Below are 14,934 nucleotides of genomic sequence, written 5' to 3'. Positions count from 1 at the left end.
TCTAAATGATCTGGAGCTATCTGGAATTTATAATCAGCATTTAGAACATGAAGGCTATACATCACTATTTTCATGTGCTGGCAAAATGATAACACCAATTCAAAAGCACTATAGCCACAGCATTTTGTGAACACAAGGTCATGTATCCTGTTACACTTTAGAAAATGCATGCAAACTATGAACTTACATTGACAAAATAAAGTAGTAAGAGGTTGTAAGAATAAGACAACAGATTAAACATTTTGCTTGAAACTAAGGTCTAACCATTTGTGGAAAAGTAGAAATGCAAATGAAAAGCTCCAAAATGATTGACTTGCTCTATACTCAAACAAACAGAACAATCTGTTATCTGTCTTCTCATGCTCCGCTTCATGGATCTAGTTAATGCTTACAGTACATTGTCTTGGTCCTTTTTTATATTGTTATGTATGGTTCTCCTATGATTTGCTGTCAAAGTAGAGGACTGTTTGTTATTGTCATGATTGTTTTTGTTGTTGTTATGAAGTCTATAAATAAATTATAAAATAACTAATTTCCTTCAAAAACTGATTTCAGACAGGCTTTCTTGTCATTTCTACTTATCTATAATGAATTCAAGTGATCTAGACATAACCAAACAAATATTCCTCAATTATAGTCTTAAATGTTTATTTCTTGGTAGAAAAAATATAAAAGAATGCATGAACAACGCTGTATACTGTGATTGTGGGACATCTAAACTACCTTCAAAAGCTTACACAAACATTAAGATTTGCTTTGATGTTCCCCTTATATACTGGATATACTACTTTTTTTTTTATCTTAATAAAGATGGCTGTGCTTTATTTTTCAGTATTCCCATTAAATGTAATGTTTATACACAAATATCATTACAAATGGTGCATATAAGATTTCTTGTTTCAGTTATTGTTAGATTTAAAACCTAAATGTCACATCAAATAATAAATATTGTTTTGACTCCATTTAATTAATTATTTTTTTTACAACAGACCTGCAAAACGGAATCAGGATGTCATCTGAGGAAGAAGATGCCTCAAACAGTAACAGTGGTCAATCAAAAAGTAGGCTGAAGAGCAAGAAGCCACCAAGTCTGATGATTGCAATTCCCAAACCCGAGGCTGACAAAAAGGTATCTAAAAGATTTCAAAATAAAGATTAGTGTTAAAAAAAATCTGTTCAGCATAAGATTTTCTGTGTGGTTTGTGCAGTTCACACATGATCTGATTCGCATGTAAGAAGAAAGTCATATGCGGTCCACAAGATTTGGGAGATTTTTGTCTTCAGTTTGAAAAATGAAAACTTTTACTATAATTTATTTCATTTTAGTTTTGAAGCAATGCAAGATTATTAATAGTTTATTTTTTGTGTTATGTTTTGCAATGTTGTTTGCTTTGTTATTGTGTATAGAGTGTAGACTGATGTGAAAAAATAAACATTTTAGCATTTAACTACAAAATGTGGTCAAAAAGAGGTTTCAATACTTTTATGATCAACTTGAATTGATAGATTGATTATTTTCTTGAAAAATATTCTTTGATACATGATAATCAATTTGGGTTTAGAAGCACCCGTTCAACAGCTATGGCTTTGATGAAAATCACAGAGGACATTACTACAGAATTGGAGCATAAAAATTATACAGTTGGAGTTTTCATTGATCTTAAAAAGGCTTTTGATACTCTTGATCATGGTATATTGATATCTAAATTACAGACATATGGAATTAGAGGAGTAGTATTGAATTGGATTACTAGTTACTTAGAAAATAGACAACAATATGTAGAGTACATGGGATATGCATCTAAGTTGGAAATAATGCAGTGTGGAGTCCCCCAAGGCTCTGTGCTGGGGCCTAAGTTATTTACTTTATATATTAATGATCTCTGTGATGAATCAAAGATTTTACGTTTTGTTCTTTTTGCAGATGATACAAATTTTTTTGTATCGGGGAAGAATTTAAAAATACTACTTAAAATTGTTGAACAGGAATTGATTGTACTTCAGAAATGGTTTAATAAAAATAAATTATCGCTAAATTTAAGTAAAACAAAATTTATGTTGTTTACAAATCGAAAATGCCCTGATAATGTTTGTCTGACTTTGAATGGGATAAGTATTGAGAGAGTGTCAGAATTTAGGTTTTTAGGAGTACTCATTGATGATAAATTTAAATGGAAATCACACATAGCTTATGTAAGAAACAAAATTTGTAAAAATATTGCTGTTTTGAGTAAAGTAAAGTTTATGTTAAATTATAAGGCAATGAGAATTCTATATTGTTCGTTTATTTTGCCATATTTGATGTATTGTTTGGAGGTATGGGGTAATTCATATTTTACTAATTTAATGCCCTTATTTATTTTGCAAAAAAGGGCCATAAGAGTAATCAATGGAGTTGCTCCAAGAGAACATACTACAAGATTGTTTCTGAGGTCAGGATTACTTAAATTGAGGGATCTGGTTTCTTTGCAAACTTTATTAGTAGTTCATAAAGCAAAACATTGTATGTTACCGGATGGATTGCAAACTCTCTTTACTGTGAATAGTGAGACAAGTAGAAGAAATAATGACTTTAAACAACCTTTTGCTGGAAATACTCTTAAACAAATGTGTGTCTCAGTTTCTGGTGTGAAAAGATGGAATTCATTAGAAAATGATCTAAAATGTTGTTCAAATATTTTGCGATTTAAATATAAGTATAAACAGAAGATATTTATTTTGTACAAAGAAGAGGGTCAATGATTCGTTTTTGTTGTCAGAATTATTATTATTGTATTATTTTTGTTTGTTTGTTCCCTTGTTATGTAAGCAGAATTAATATCATTGGATGGATTTTTTTTTTTTTATGTCTGTGAGGTCATCTAATCCAATTTATTTTGTAAATTTTAAAATATAAGAATGGGGTAGGAGTCTATAAGATTGTTTTCTTCATCCTACTCCTATTCTCTTTTGTTTCATGGTTTGTTTGTTTGTTGTATTGTTGTGGTATTTTATGTTGCATTACCATGAAAAGAGAATAAATAAATAAATGAAATGAAATGAAATGAAAAATAGATATGGATAAATATTTTTTTATCATCAACATATTAATGAAATAAGAATGAATATGTTATTTATATCAGTCAAATAAAAATGGTATTTGCTGTGCAATAAACAGTTAGGAAAGTTAGATTTTCTTCTTTGTGCATTTCAGTGGCATTAGTACATCTTGATCGCTAAATGGCAAGAGCTCATAAAAATTGTCAGTTATGTTTGACAAGCTGCAATTCAGACCTGCAGATTTTTGTCAGTTCACTGGTAATGAACATTTTAAAGAAGTTAGCTGCTCCATGGAAAGCTTAAGAAAGAATTAGTTGTCAATGTTGCGACTAAGTTAATGACTGGAAGTCTAAGAATTTAGTTTGAAGCTGTTGAGGCTACACAGCTACAGTAATACAGTTTAGTGGGTCCTAATGGCAGTGTTTGTGATTTATAGTCCCTGCGACCATCTTTTAAGAAGAGTGTGAGTCTACAGCAGTCAGTTGAAGACAGCAGTCCATCAAGGGACAGACGAACAATGTTCAAGAGGCAAACGTCGCTCTCTCAGAGCATTCGCAGGTAAGCTTATCAATCACAGGTGAATGAGTGGATAAAGAAATAGATGTTCTTTTTAAAATCTCAGTTAGAAATATAGGTCTGAAAATAAACTTTACACTTAGAAGACAATAAAATGTAATTAAAATAACAAAATATGCAGGTACAAATATAGATTTATATAAAAGATACAAATATAAATGGTTTGTCAGTAATAACAGATTTAGGCATAGCAAACCCAGTTAGCACCCATGTAAACAAAAACATTTTGATAGATAATTTGAGATCCTATTTGTCAAAAATTTATTAGCCTATGTAATAAAATATTTACCTCAAAGATTGTATTGGATAAGACTATTTTTTTTAAAAAAACTACATAGATATTTGACTGAAGATTAAACATTAAACCTATTTAGTCAGTTATTCTTTTTAATCTGGGCCTTAAAGGCTTTAAGTGATATAAATGTCAAACTTTGTGGGATGGTTAGATATTTCATCTACTATTCAGCTGCCCCCATGAATGTGTCAGACACTAGGTGGCGGTATAATTTATTCAATACATTGTACGAATAAACATTTTTTTTTTTAACAAAGAATATTTTATAAGAAAAGTAACACAGTCTAATAAAAATGTATGATTCTTCTGTTATTCTGTGGTGCTAGTTATACTTTTTAGAACTTCTGTCATTAATTATGAATCATTGGTTAAGTAAAAAGTATTTTTATGATATATATTTTTTTTTTTGCTTTTCTGCTGTAACATCCTGCAATATTATAATGCTTTCTGGAACATTCCAGAACATAGTGGGAATAGTCATGAAAGAAAAAAAAACATCCAACATACACTTCTGAAGTTTATATTTTGTATCTTTATTATATTTGGTTTCTTAAAAAAAAAAAATTTTGTTACCCGAAAACAATAAATTGTTTTACAAGAATAAATAAGTGTAATAATGAGTGTAATAAATAGTGCTGGGCAATGATTAACTGTGATTAATCACATCTAAAATAAATGTTTTTGTTTATATAATATGTGTGTGTTCTGTGTATATTTATTTTGTGTATATATAAAGATACAGACATAGAGTATATATTTTGAAAATATTTACATGTATTTACATGTTTATATTCATATAATTTATATTAAATATAAATAATTTGAAAATATAAACATAACATATTTTTCTTAAATATATACATGGACGTGTGTGTGTATTTATATATACAAAATAAATATACACAGTAAACACACATATATTATGTACACAAAACTTTATTTTTTTAAATTATTTTTCCTTTGTACTACCTTTGCAAAGTTAATTTTACAAAGATAGTATTTCCAAATTTTAAAATCATGTCTAATAGTAGTTTCTAAAATATCATAATTACGCTTATATAAATTCTCTACATTGTTTGGAATAATTACTCCTAAGTACTTTAAGTTTGATTTCATTTCATTTAATATCATATTTTATTTAAAAAAAACTCTTTTGTAGTTTACCCAATTTCCTAGCTTCTGCCTAGTTAAAATGTTGATTATAACATGTCAAATTTCCATATAGATCCATCTCTTCATTGAGGGCAATGAATTTTCTACATCTTTTAAAAACAATATTTCATACAATGCAAGTTGCTCATCCTCGACTCCAAGACATTTTATTGTAGAATTAAATCGTATAATCTGTGCTAATGGTTCTATACATTAAGCAAATATCTTGTACCCTTCATTAATTTAAATTTCTCTGAAAGACCTCCATTAGACCTACATCTTGCATTTGGGCAATTTTTTATTTATTTAATAAACTTTAGATTAAAAACAAATGCTTTGCAAGTTTCAAACATAAAGGGCTGTAGAACCTTGTCAAAAGTTTTTTCAGTATCTAATATTATTATACACATTTATTGTTATTTTTACATGCTTAATCATTAGGGTTAAGTGTTTTACCAATTTGATCATACAGTAAATGTTTTTTCACAAATCCAGATTGATCTAAATTAATTATTGTAGGTGGTGCAATAATAAGTATATTTGTTTTGTTGTTTTTTTAATACAGGGGTACAGCTCAGTGGTTTGGAGTGGGCAGTGATAGTGAATCCAAGCAGCAGGAATGGCACAGGAAGAGTCTTCGGCACTGTAGTCAGAGATATGGCAAACTGAAGCCTCAATATTGTGAGCAGAATGAGGCAGCCAGCCTAGACTATGGCCCAGAGTCACCAGTGGCCCCCAGAATGCCAAAGGTATCTTAAATCTACACAATATAATTGCTGTACTTAATGTACAACAAATAGAAAAACAAAACAATTTTACTTGAACAGTAGTTTAAATTTCTCAAGATCTTTGAAAAATTGTGATCCGATCTAGTTCATGATGACAATCCAACGTGTACTGCAGAAACTGGAAACAGATTTTGTTGCTCTCTCATATGTTGCCTTTCATATGTTTATGATTTAAAGTTGACCCTGGTGTGCTTTTTACACAGTTACAGCAAATAACCCAAACATTATTTCAAAATATAATAAAAAGAGTTTAATGTTTTACAAATTAGATACATACATACTTTGTGAACATGTAACAATATTGCATGCAGACTAGCTAAATTGTGCAATATTTAAAATACCAGTTTTAAACTATTTTTTTTAAAAAGCTAGTATTAAAAATGAAATAACATGTATTTCATGGTTAAAAAAATATATATAAAACATGTGCGTCCCAGTCAATAAAACTGACTTTTGCTTTTGGAATCACATAGGCCAGTCTTTTATATTTTACAATGACTATAAGAAATCTTTTTTATGATACCAGGATGCAGCTCTGCATTTGGGTCTAAAACTAGGTCCTCAAAGCCGTAACTGGTAGCACACCTCCTAGCAGAAATACACTTAGATCTTTCAGCCCTGCAACTATTGACAGAAAAAATCACTCCAAGATAATTCACTTCAGCACAAGTTTTCCACTTCCACTTGGAATACACAACTGTTATATACTGTACATATAGATATATTGTATGGTACATTAATAACAGAATATGCCTGTCAGATTCTTCTGGCACAACATCCTGGAATGGAAGCAAATGCGTAATATTGCCCACATCCTCTAAAAGAAGTGTGAGAAGACAATTGAATTTGTCAAATTATTCAGTTGATTTTAATAGCTAACTCAGAGTTAAACTGTGTCAGAACAAATTCATCTTGATAATGTCAGATAACTTTGATAGAAAGGTATGTAATGGATTACAATCAACAACTGTTGGTATGAAAATATGTACACAACTATCAATACTTTGTCAACCAATTACCAAGCAATGCTTAATTTTGCTCAGTCTGTTGTGTAAAAAGGTTGAATAATTTTTTGTTCCTAATTTTTTTCAGTTTTACTAGTAGTCCACTGTATGAAGAATTTTTTGGTATAATATGTCACAGATTACTTTATTTTTAACAATTTTTAAAAATTAAAGATTTTTTAAAAAATTAACTAGTGTGCTGCACCAAATAATAATAATCTGGTGTCTGAATAATTTTTGTTTGAATGTACATACTGGTATGTTAGAATATAATCAAATGTATTCTTCTTTAGATTAGCTGGATATTTTAGGCATTTCACTGCATGATAGTATGACTTTGTGTTTCTTATTTATTTTCATGACTAGTAGCCTATATTTATTCAGTGTATTCTGTTTCTATGACAAAGTCATCCATTACTTTAACTGAATCCTTTATTAAGTTATTAAGTACATTTTGTCAGATAATTATGACAGTTAAGTAAGACTTAAGGTGTGTGTGTCCGTTTGTGTTTTTTTTTTTTTTTTTTTTTTAATTGGTGTCACCACTACTGATTCATAGTCTGTCTTACTCTCTGTTGCTCTTAAGATTGTGGATCCTTTGGCTCGTGGACGACAGTTTCGTTATGAGGAATCTGAACGTCCAAGGACGCCCCATACAGCATATCCTCCTTTGACCCCAGGTGTGACCTCTCTCTGCTCGTTCACCAGCCAGCGCTCTGGTTACACACGTTTGCCACGGAGAAAAAGAGAATCGGTGGCTCGTATGAGCCTCCGTGCTGCGTCCAACCTACTTAAGGTGTGTGTGTCACCAAGGAAAGTATTGACATCACACCTATGTAGATATATAATTAGTGTTAATTAAAGTTAGTTAACTTTTCTTTTCTTTTCTTTTCTTTTCTTTAGTATTTACCTCCAGATGAGGTACTTGTATTTACATACATTTAAAGGGATAGTTCACCCAAAAATGAAAATTGTGTCATCATTTTACTCACCCTCATGTTGTTCTAAACCTGTATGAGTTTCTTTTTTTTTTTGCTGAACACAAAATAAGACATTTTGAAGAATGTTGTTAACCAAAGAGTTTGTGGTCCCTATCCTTCAAAATATCTTCTTTTTTGTTCAGCAGAAGATTGAAATTCATACAGGTTTGGAACAATATCACAGTGAGTAAATGGTGACACATTTTTCATTTTTGTGTGAACTATCCCTTAAAGTGCATGATTATAATGTACAGTTTTGACCATTATAAGTAAAGTTTCCAATCCTATAATGGTTTGTTTAAAAACGTTTTTTTTCCTTTGTTGCTTATATTTGTATTGGAATATGTAATATTGTGTCTTGTGGTACTATCCTTTTTTGACATATTTTGGTCCTGTAGGGTCGGCAGGGTCTACAGGCCACTCAAAGTGGACGTGGATTTCAGAGGAGAAGTTTTGCTCGGCCCAGCTGGCTTGAAGACGACACTGTGGATACAGCAGACACCTCTGATTCAGTTTTTTTTAGCAAAGTATGTATATTTTTATCTGGCTTTGTCTCCAATCTTTTCATTTTGCAGATAATATAATATTACTGAAATAAAAGGGTGGTATGTGTACTTAAGAGTATACGTTCATGACTGTTTCTTCATGTGATTATGTATGCTTTTTGAAAAGTGCACTTTGTAATATAAAATTAGTTTTGCCCCAAAGTACATTTTAAATCATTGTTTTAAAAAACACTTGTTTTGTATATTTTAATTAACATGGTAAAGTACTTGATTATAATTTTAATGAAAAACAATTTTTGTGTTATTCAATATTGCATTTAAAGGTGTTTAAAATGTACTAAATTGCAAATATAAAAAATGTGAAATTACAAATATTTTTAAATACATGACACAAATTTCATTAAAGTATTTTTGATTTACCATAAATACATGTCAGCACATTTGGCAGTACATATTAACAATATGTAAAAAAACCGAATGAAATTACATATAAAGATTAGATTTATTAGAGAGTTATTTAATTACCCCCTTAATAAGGACATGAGTTCAACTAATGAAATTATGTCTAAAACATTTTTTTTCTGTCTCTTTCATAGGTAGATGTCCATGAGGAGCTTTATTCTATGGCAGATGATGTTTTTGAGTCACCCCCTATATCAGCTTCTTGTCATGTGACAGAAGGACTATCATTTCCCAACTTGTAAGTTTTAAAAATCGTCCAACCTGATGCTTAAACAAAGAAATTTAAAACAATTTAAATTGCACTAGATCTGTAGCTTATTCTGTAGCTTTTTAGTTTTGCAGATATTTAGTACTCATCTGTTTTAATATTTCCATTCCTTTTTTTTTCTTTGTCTGTAGGGGAAAAAAGGATGTCACCAAAACTGTGACCCCCTCTGAGAGAGAATCTTCTCGTCGTGGTGGTCGTATTGCCTCCAAAGTGAAGCACTTTGCATTTGATAAGCAGAAGCGTCAGTATGGAATGGGTGTGGTGGGGAAGTGGCTGAACCGACACTATAGACACAGCCTTAGCAGCCAAGTACAAAAACAACTGGAAGATTTTCATAGTCATCGGTGAGTTAGGAACACCAGATAGGCTCCTCCACCAGAAGCATGTCAGAATTAGATGTTGCTTTTACACTGTTGAGAATTTGATGATTATTTGTCTTTTTGTCAGGCCATATTTTACCTACTGGATTACCTTTGTGCATATTATCATAACATTGCTGTCCTGCATTACATATGGATTTGCTCCTGTGGGCTTTGCCCAACATTCCACCACTCAGCTGGTAAGATATCAGAAAGAATCCTCTTAACTATATGAAGGGTTATTATGCATTATAAATAATATTGTGAGAAAGACAGTTCTGTCTTTTGTTTATAAAAAAAATATGAAAAAAATGTCTTTATAACCTTATGTTTGCTATGTAGCAATATGTGTTTATGATTTAAGCATTATTTATGCTGTACCAGTTTTCACAAGCAGTATTGTCACATGGTAGATATTATTTCTAGATTGCTCGTCAGGAACGACCAGTCACATTATTACAGACTAAGAGGTTGACAGAAAGCAATCAACAGCCCATTTATTCACCCAATTAATTTTACACTGTTTAAGTCAGCCATGCTGATAATATTCTGTCTTCCATTCATTCAATTCATTTAGACGTTATGCAGCTCTGTAAGAGCCTACTCTGGTATTGTTTATTGGCTACTATTATGTGAGCAATTACAAAAATGTTTATATTTGGTTGTCCATTAGTCATTCCCTTTTCTTTTCTCTCTCTTTCAGGTACTGAGAAACAAAGGAATCTATGAGAGTGTGAAGCATGTCCAGCAGGAGAACTTCTGGATTGGTCCTCGCTCTGTAAGTGACACAGAAAGTTCCTATCCAGTTGTTAAGACCGACAACACACATCAGACATTGTTGTTACCAGGTCCAGATGAGATCATTTCCCAAAAGTAAACAACAAATGCTAATTGCTAATATACACTCATCGTGTGCTGTAGTGCTACCAAAAATCATTTGTTTATATTACTTGTGGAAAGACGTGTATAATGGCACATCAACACAGACATTAACATTGAACCCAGATGCAGTAGTTTAAAACCAAAAACTCAAAGGCAGGTACTGTATTTCCAGTACAATATTTAGAAAACCTAGAACATAAGCTTCCATCCAAACTTAAAGGGATAGTTTAACCAAAAGGGAAAATTTGTGCTTAGTTTACTCGCCCTCAGGCCATGATGTAGGTGACTTTCTTTTTTTTCAGTAGAACAGTAAAGAAGATTTTTAGGTGAAACCGTTGTCCTCGGCGAAACATATACTGCAGTGCACGCCTTTGGCCGCCACATTTTGAGAGTCAAAAAACATACACAGGCAAGAACAACTTAATCCCCTTGACTCCTGTTGATACAGTGAGGTCTTATGAAGCAAACAAGAAGCTGAACATTATTTACAGTAGGGCTGCACGATATTGGGAAAATATGCGATATGCGATATTGGTGTTCAATATTGCGATAACGATATTTCTTGCGATATTACATTTCCCTAGAGAAATGCTTTAATAATTATTATTGTTATTATTATTATCTATTTTTAAAATCACTTATATATGTAATGATCATGCTAAAATAAACAGGTAATAGATATTCTTCTGTCATCCGAATTAACTCTAATTCAGGCTAAAAAAAAAAACTATATCAAGGAAGTTGCAAAAATTTTGACTTTAAATCACTATGAATTACTTAATCTCGGCAGATATTCTGATTTCTGGTTCGCTGTTACCATAGACCTGCAAAATGAATTGCTTTCAAACATTACTTTTTATTTACATGTAACCATATTCTCAAGAGCATCTTTTAAACTAAATATTTCCTTGCCTTGCCTGTTTTTTGTTTGTTTGTTTTTTAAAAACAAATATTATTGAACAAAAAGTTTACTATTAAACTTCAAAAAGTTAGGAGCATCAAAAAAAAATTAGGAGCACCCAATTTCTTTTTAGTAATGCACCGATCTTGATTCTTCATGGCCGATTCCAATTGCCAGGCAAATCAAATGGGCTGTTTCTGAAAGCCTCAGAACAATAATAAAAAAACAAAACAAAAAAAAAACAGTATAAATAACAAAAAATAGACAATAAATGCAGCCATATTCAAAGTAGACTACTCTTTCAATATTCAAAGTGCAAATAGAGACCGATTTTTTTTTTTCAAGTATGATACAGAGTTATAGACAACTACACAACTTATTAGGCAGCCCACATTCTAATAACAGCCTAGATATTTTATCTTGCCTAATTTGCGCGCATTAGGGAGTCGCTCTCTAAATGCGGGTATTAAAATTTCTTTTGAATGTGTGTGCGCGTTTTACTTATGGTTTCGTTTTAAGGATTGCACAAAACTCTCGGTGGTGCAGAGCATGCATTCTGCAATACAAGAGATTACTTTAACAAACCATTTGAAAGTCGGAGGACACCAACAGGATTTTGAAAAGCGTGTCCCCAGTGGAAAATACTCCCCTTCATGAGTGGAACTCGGCCGCTGAGTTATCATCTGATGTCCACAATCAAAAATCGTCATACCACACACCCCTAATTGCAATGCAGTTTGTGCAAATCTGGAACAGAGGTTTCAGAAAAAAAACGTCCGGTTCCTAGTTCAGCGGTGCGCATTGTCAGTGACAGGAAGACGGCTAATATCTCAAATCTTCATTAAAGGTAACAATAAAGATTAAGTTTAAATGGTTATGTAATGTTGGAGCGAACGGCGAACGCATCAGCTCACAGCAGTATGTGCAGTAGTTAGGCTAGCAAAAGTTTTGTAAAGAAATGAAACTAGGTCGCACCACAACAATTTCTAGCACTTGCACAAATTCTCCCAAATATAATTTGAGGTTGCGCAGATTAAATTTTGGGAGCATAAACGGTCGCAATTTTGATCCCTGTATATATTTCAGACGTACAGTTCTTTTTAGGCACAAGTTCAGCGCTGCTGTAATTTTCTCCCTTCATACTCCTGCTGTATTTATTTTTCATTCTCTGCTCTGAGGCACCAGGTTCACCTTTTGGCCAGGTCGAATAGCCAGCCAATAGCTTTTTAGAACCTACTTGGGAGGCGGGTATAAAGATAGTAAGCCCCCATCTGTTTGGTCAAATGAGGACAACCTATGCATGCAACGCACAAATGTTTGGCACATAAATTAAATGTCATTTATCTCAACTCTCTGCGATATTGATATCGCGTAAACTAATATCGCGATAACGATAATTTTTCGATATATTGTGCAGCCCTAATTTACAGCATTGTTACCTTTAATCCACAGCTTAGGCAAATTGTTCTCAGCACATTCACGACTGCCTGGAGTGTGAACTTCCCATCACATAATGACGTGTGGGTGCATACTTGCATGTAAGCTAATGCTGTTTGTTTACAACTAAGAGTGAGGATGGTCACATTTTATTTTAAGGTCCAGTTCTCACTGTTAACCAACCATTAACTGTGGCTTTTGCCTCAAACTCCTAATTTGCTGCTTATTAGTAGTTAGTAAGGTAGTTGTTAAATTCAGGTATCGGGTAGGATTAGGGATGTTGAATATGGTCACGATGCAAAATAGGTGCTTTATAAGTACTAATAAACAGCCAACATTTTAATAGGCATGTTAGTAAGTAACTAGTTAATAGTGAGATTTGTTCCCTATACTAAAGTGTTTCTGTGAGGACTTTTACCCAGACCGTTACCAGCAGTACCAATGTCTGAAGCTCACAACGTAAAAATTCACAGAATAAAAACAAACTCACAGCATAAAATTCCATGTCATCTTCTTTGACAATGAAATCATCAGCCATCAGCCACTTTTTAGTTGTGAGCTTTAGGTGTTGGTAAAGGTCTGCATACGAGTCCTCACTGTCTGTTGTAAACAAACAGTGTCAGCTTACATGTAAGTATACACCCCACACATACATCATTATATGACAGTCATGAATGAGCTGAGAACTGTTTTGATAAAAGACGATATGTCTTGAGTATAGATGTTCACATACAGCCATTATTCTTGTATAATTGCTACCTCTGGCCATAATTTTCCAGTTCTTGTCTCTGTTAAATAGTCATAAAACCCATGTCAACACGGATATTTTTCACTGCAGTTTTGAAAAATGCTAAATACTGTAAGTTGGTGTAGTCAACTGTAAAGTGGAGGGTAAAGGTCTTTAAAGGGATAGTTCACCCAAAAATGAAAATTTGATGTTTATCTGCTTACCCCCAGGGCATCCGAGATGTAGGTGACTTTGTTTCTTCAGTAGAACACAAACAAAGATTTTTAACTCAAACTGTTGCAGTCTGTCAGTCATATAATGGCAGTCAATGGTTACCAAATCTTTAAGAGTAAAAAAAACTCTACTGTCCTGAGCACGTTCACCCAGCCGGTATACGTCTCTCATTGTTTACAAAATTGTAATTACTTGTGCTTATCCTGATTTTGGCAACCGATAAAAAACTGAAAGATTTCGTTTCCATGTTCAAACTCATCTGGGACTATTAACTTTTCGCTACATTGCCAGAGCACGTTGACGCGTCACACGCTTGCTGTTGTGAATAGGGATGCACCGATCCAACTTTTTCAGTCCCGATACCGATGCCTGGGCTTTGTATATCTGTCGATACCCGATACCGATCCGATACCATTGTTGAATTAATAATAAACTGCATACCTTCCACCTTATACCTTCCTTTCACCATGTAGAAGAAACTAAAGGCACCAAACTTTCCTAACTAAACATTACTTTCCTAACTAAGACAAAACAGATGTAATGTATTGACTACTTATTTATTTGTTATTTAAAGAACAATTGTGCATTCAAATCAAAAATAGAATGTAATCAAACTTCTTAAAATAAATTTAAATAAATAAAATGTAGTAGTTTTTTACCACCACCCCTCGAAACATTTCCTTTGCAGACATTGCAAACAGCCGTTGAACAGGTTGGCGTGGCAAGTGTGAAGTATCTCCACACAGCCGACTCTTTGGCTTGCTCCATGTTGCTTATGCTCCAACTGTTCCAGCATGCGACACATGTGCTGCTAATGAATGACGTAGGATCTGCTGCGACCTATATTTACAGTCACTGGCTGCGACGGAAGAAGAAAAAAAAAGAGGAAAAAAACTGGATCGGCCCGTGGATCTGTTAATTTTTCCGATACCCGATCCAGCTATTTTTTCAATATCGGGGCCGATATCCGATCCTAATATCAGATCGGTGCAGCTGAATGTTCCAGTGGATCAAATGATATAATAATAAAGATAAATAATGATAGAAATACTGTTCAATTTCTTGCACAGACCGATCGTTATGTGTCTTAAGACCTTAATATATCGTCACGAGCCACAGGGTTAAATTTAGTTTTGTCTGTGTATGTTGTTTTCACTCTTAAACATTTGGTAACCATTGACTGCCATTATATGACTGACAGACTGCAACAGTTTGAGTTAAAAAATCTTTGTTTGTGTTCTACTGAAGAAACAAAGTCACCTACATCACATAAACATCAAATTTTAATTTTTGGGTGAACTATCTCTTTAAAGTTTAACTTTAA

The 14,934-nt window shown here is 32.7% G+C and overlaps 1 protein-coding gene across 1 annotated transcript in view; it reads left to right on the top strand.

Annotated features, from left to right (window-relative positions):
- Nucleotides 1-14,934, top strand: part of LOC141347512 (inactive rhomboid protein 2-like) — a 59,606-nt gene that overhangs the window by 34,273 nt on the left and 10,399 nt on the right. The window contains exons 3-11 of the mRNA XM_073852522.1: nucleotides 990-1,129; nucleotides 3,476-3,597; nucleotides 5,628-5,811; nucleotides 7,441-7,650; nucleotides 8,233-8,361; nucleotides 8,937-9,040; nucleotides 9,202-9,414; nucleotides 9,518-9,629; nucleotides 10,133-10,302. Coding sequence (XP_073708623.1) covers nucleotides 1,010-1,129; nucleotides 3,476-3,597; nucleotides 5,628-5,811; nucleotides 7,441-7,650; nucleotides 8,233-8,361; nucleotides 8,937-9,040; nucleotides 9,202-9,414; nucleotides 9,518-9,629; nucleotides 10,133-10,302 — 1,364 coding nt within the window. The 5' untranslated portion in view covers nucleotides 990-1,009. The remainder of the gene's footprint in view (nucleotides 1-989; nucleotides 1,130-3,475; nucleotides 3,598-5,627; nucleotides 5,812-7,440; nucleotides 7,651-8,232; nucleotides 8,362-8,936; nucleotides 9,041-9,201; nucleotides 9,415-9,517; nucleotides 9,630-10,132; nucleotides 10,303-14,934) is intronic.

Source organism: Garra rufa, chromosome 12, assembly GCF_049309525.1.
Source record: "Garra rufa chromosome 12, GarRuf1.0, whole genome shotgun sequence".
Taxonomy (NCBI): Eukaryota; Metazoa; Chordata; class Actinopteri; order Cypriniformes; family Cyprinidae; genus Garra; species Garra rufa.
The sequence above is the reverse complement of the archived record's forward strand: the minus strand, read 5'-3'. Positions and strand labels throughout refer to the sequence as shown.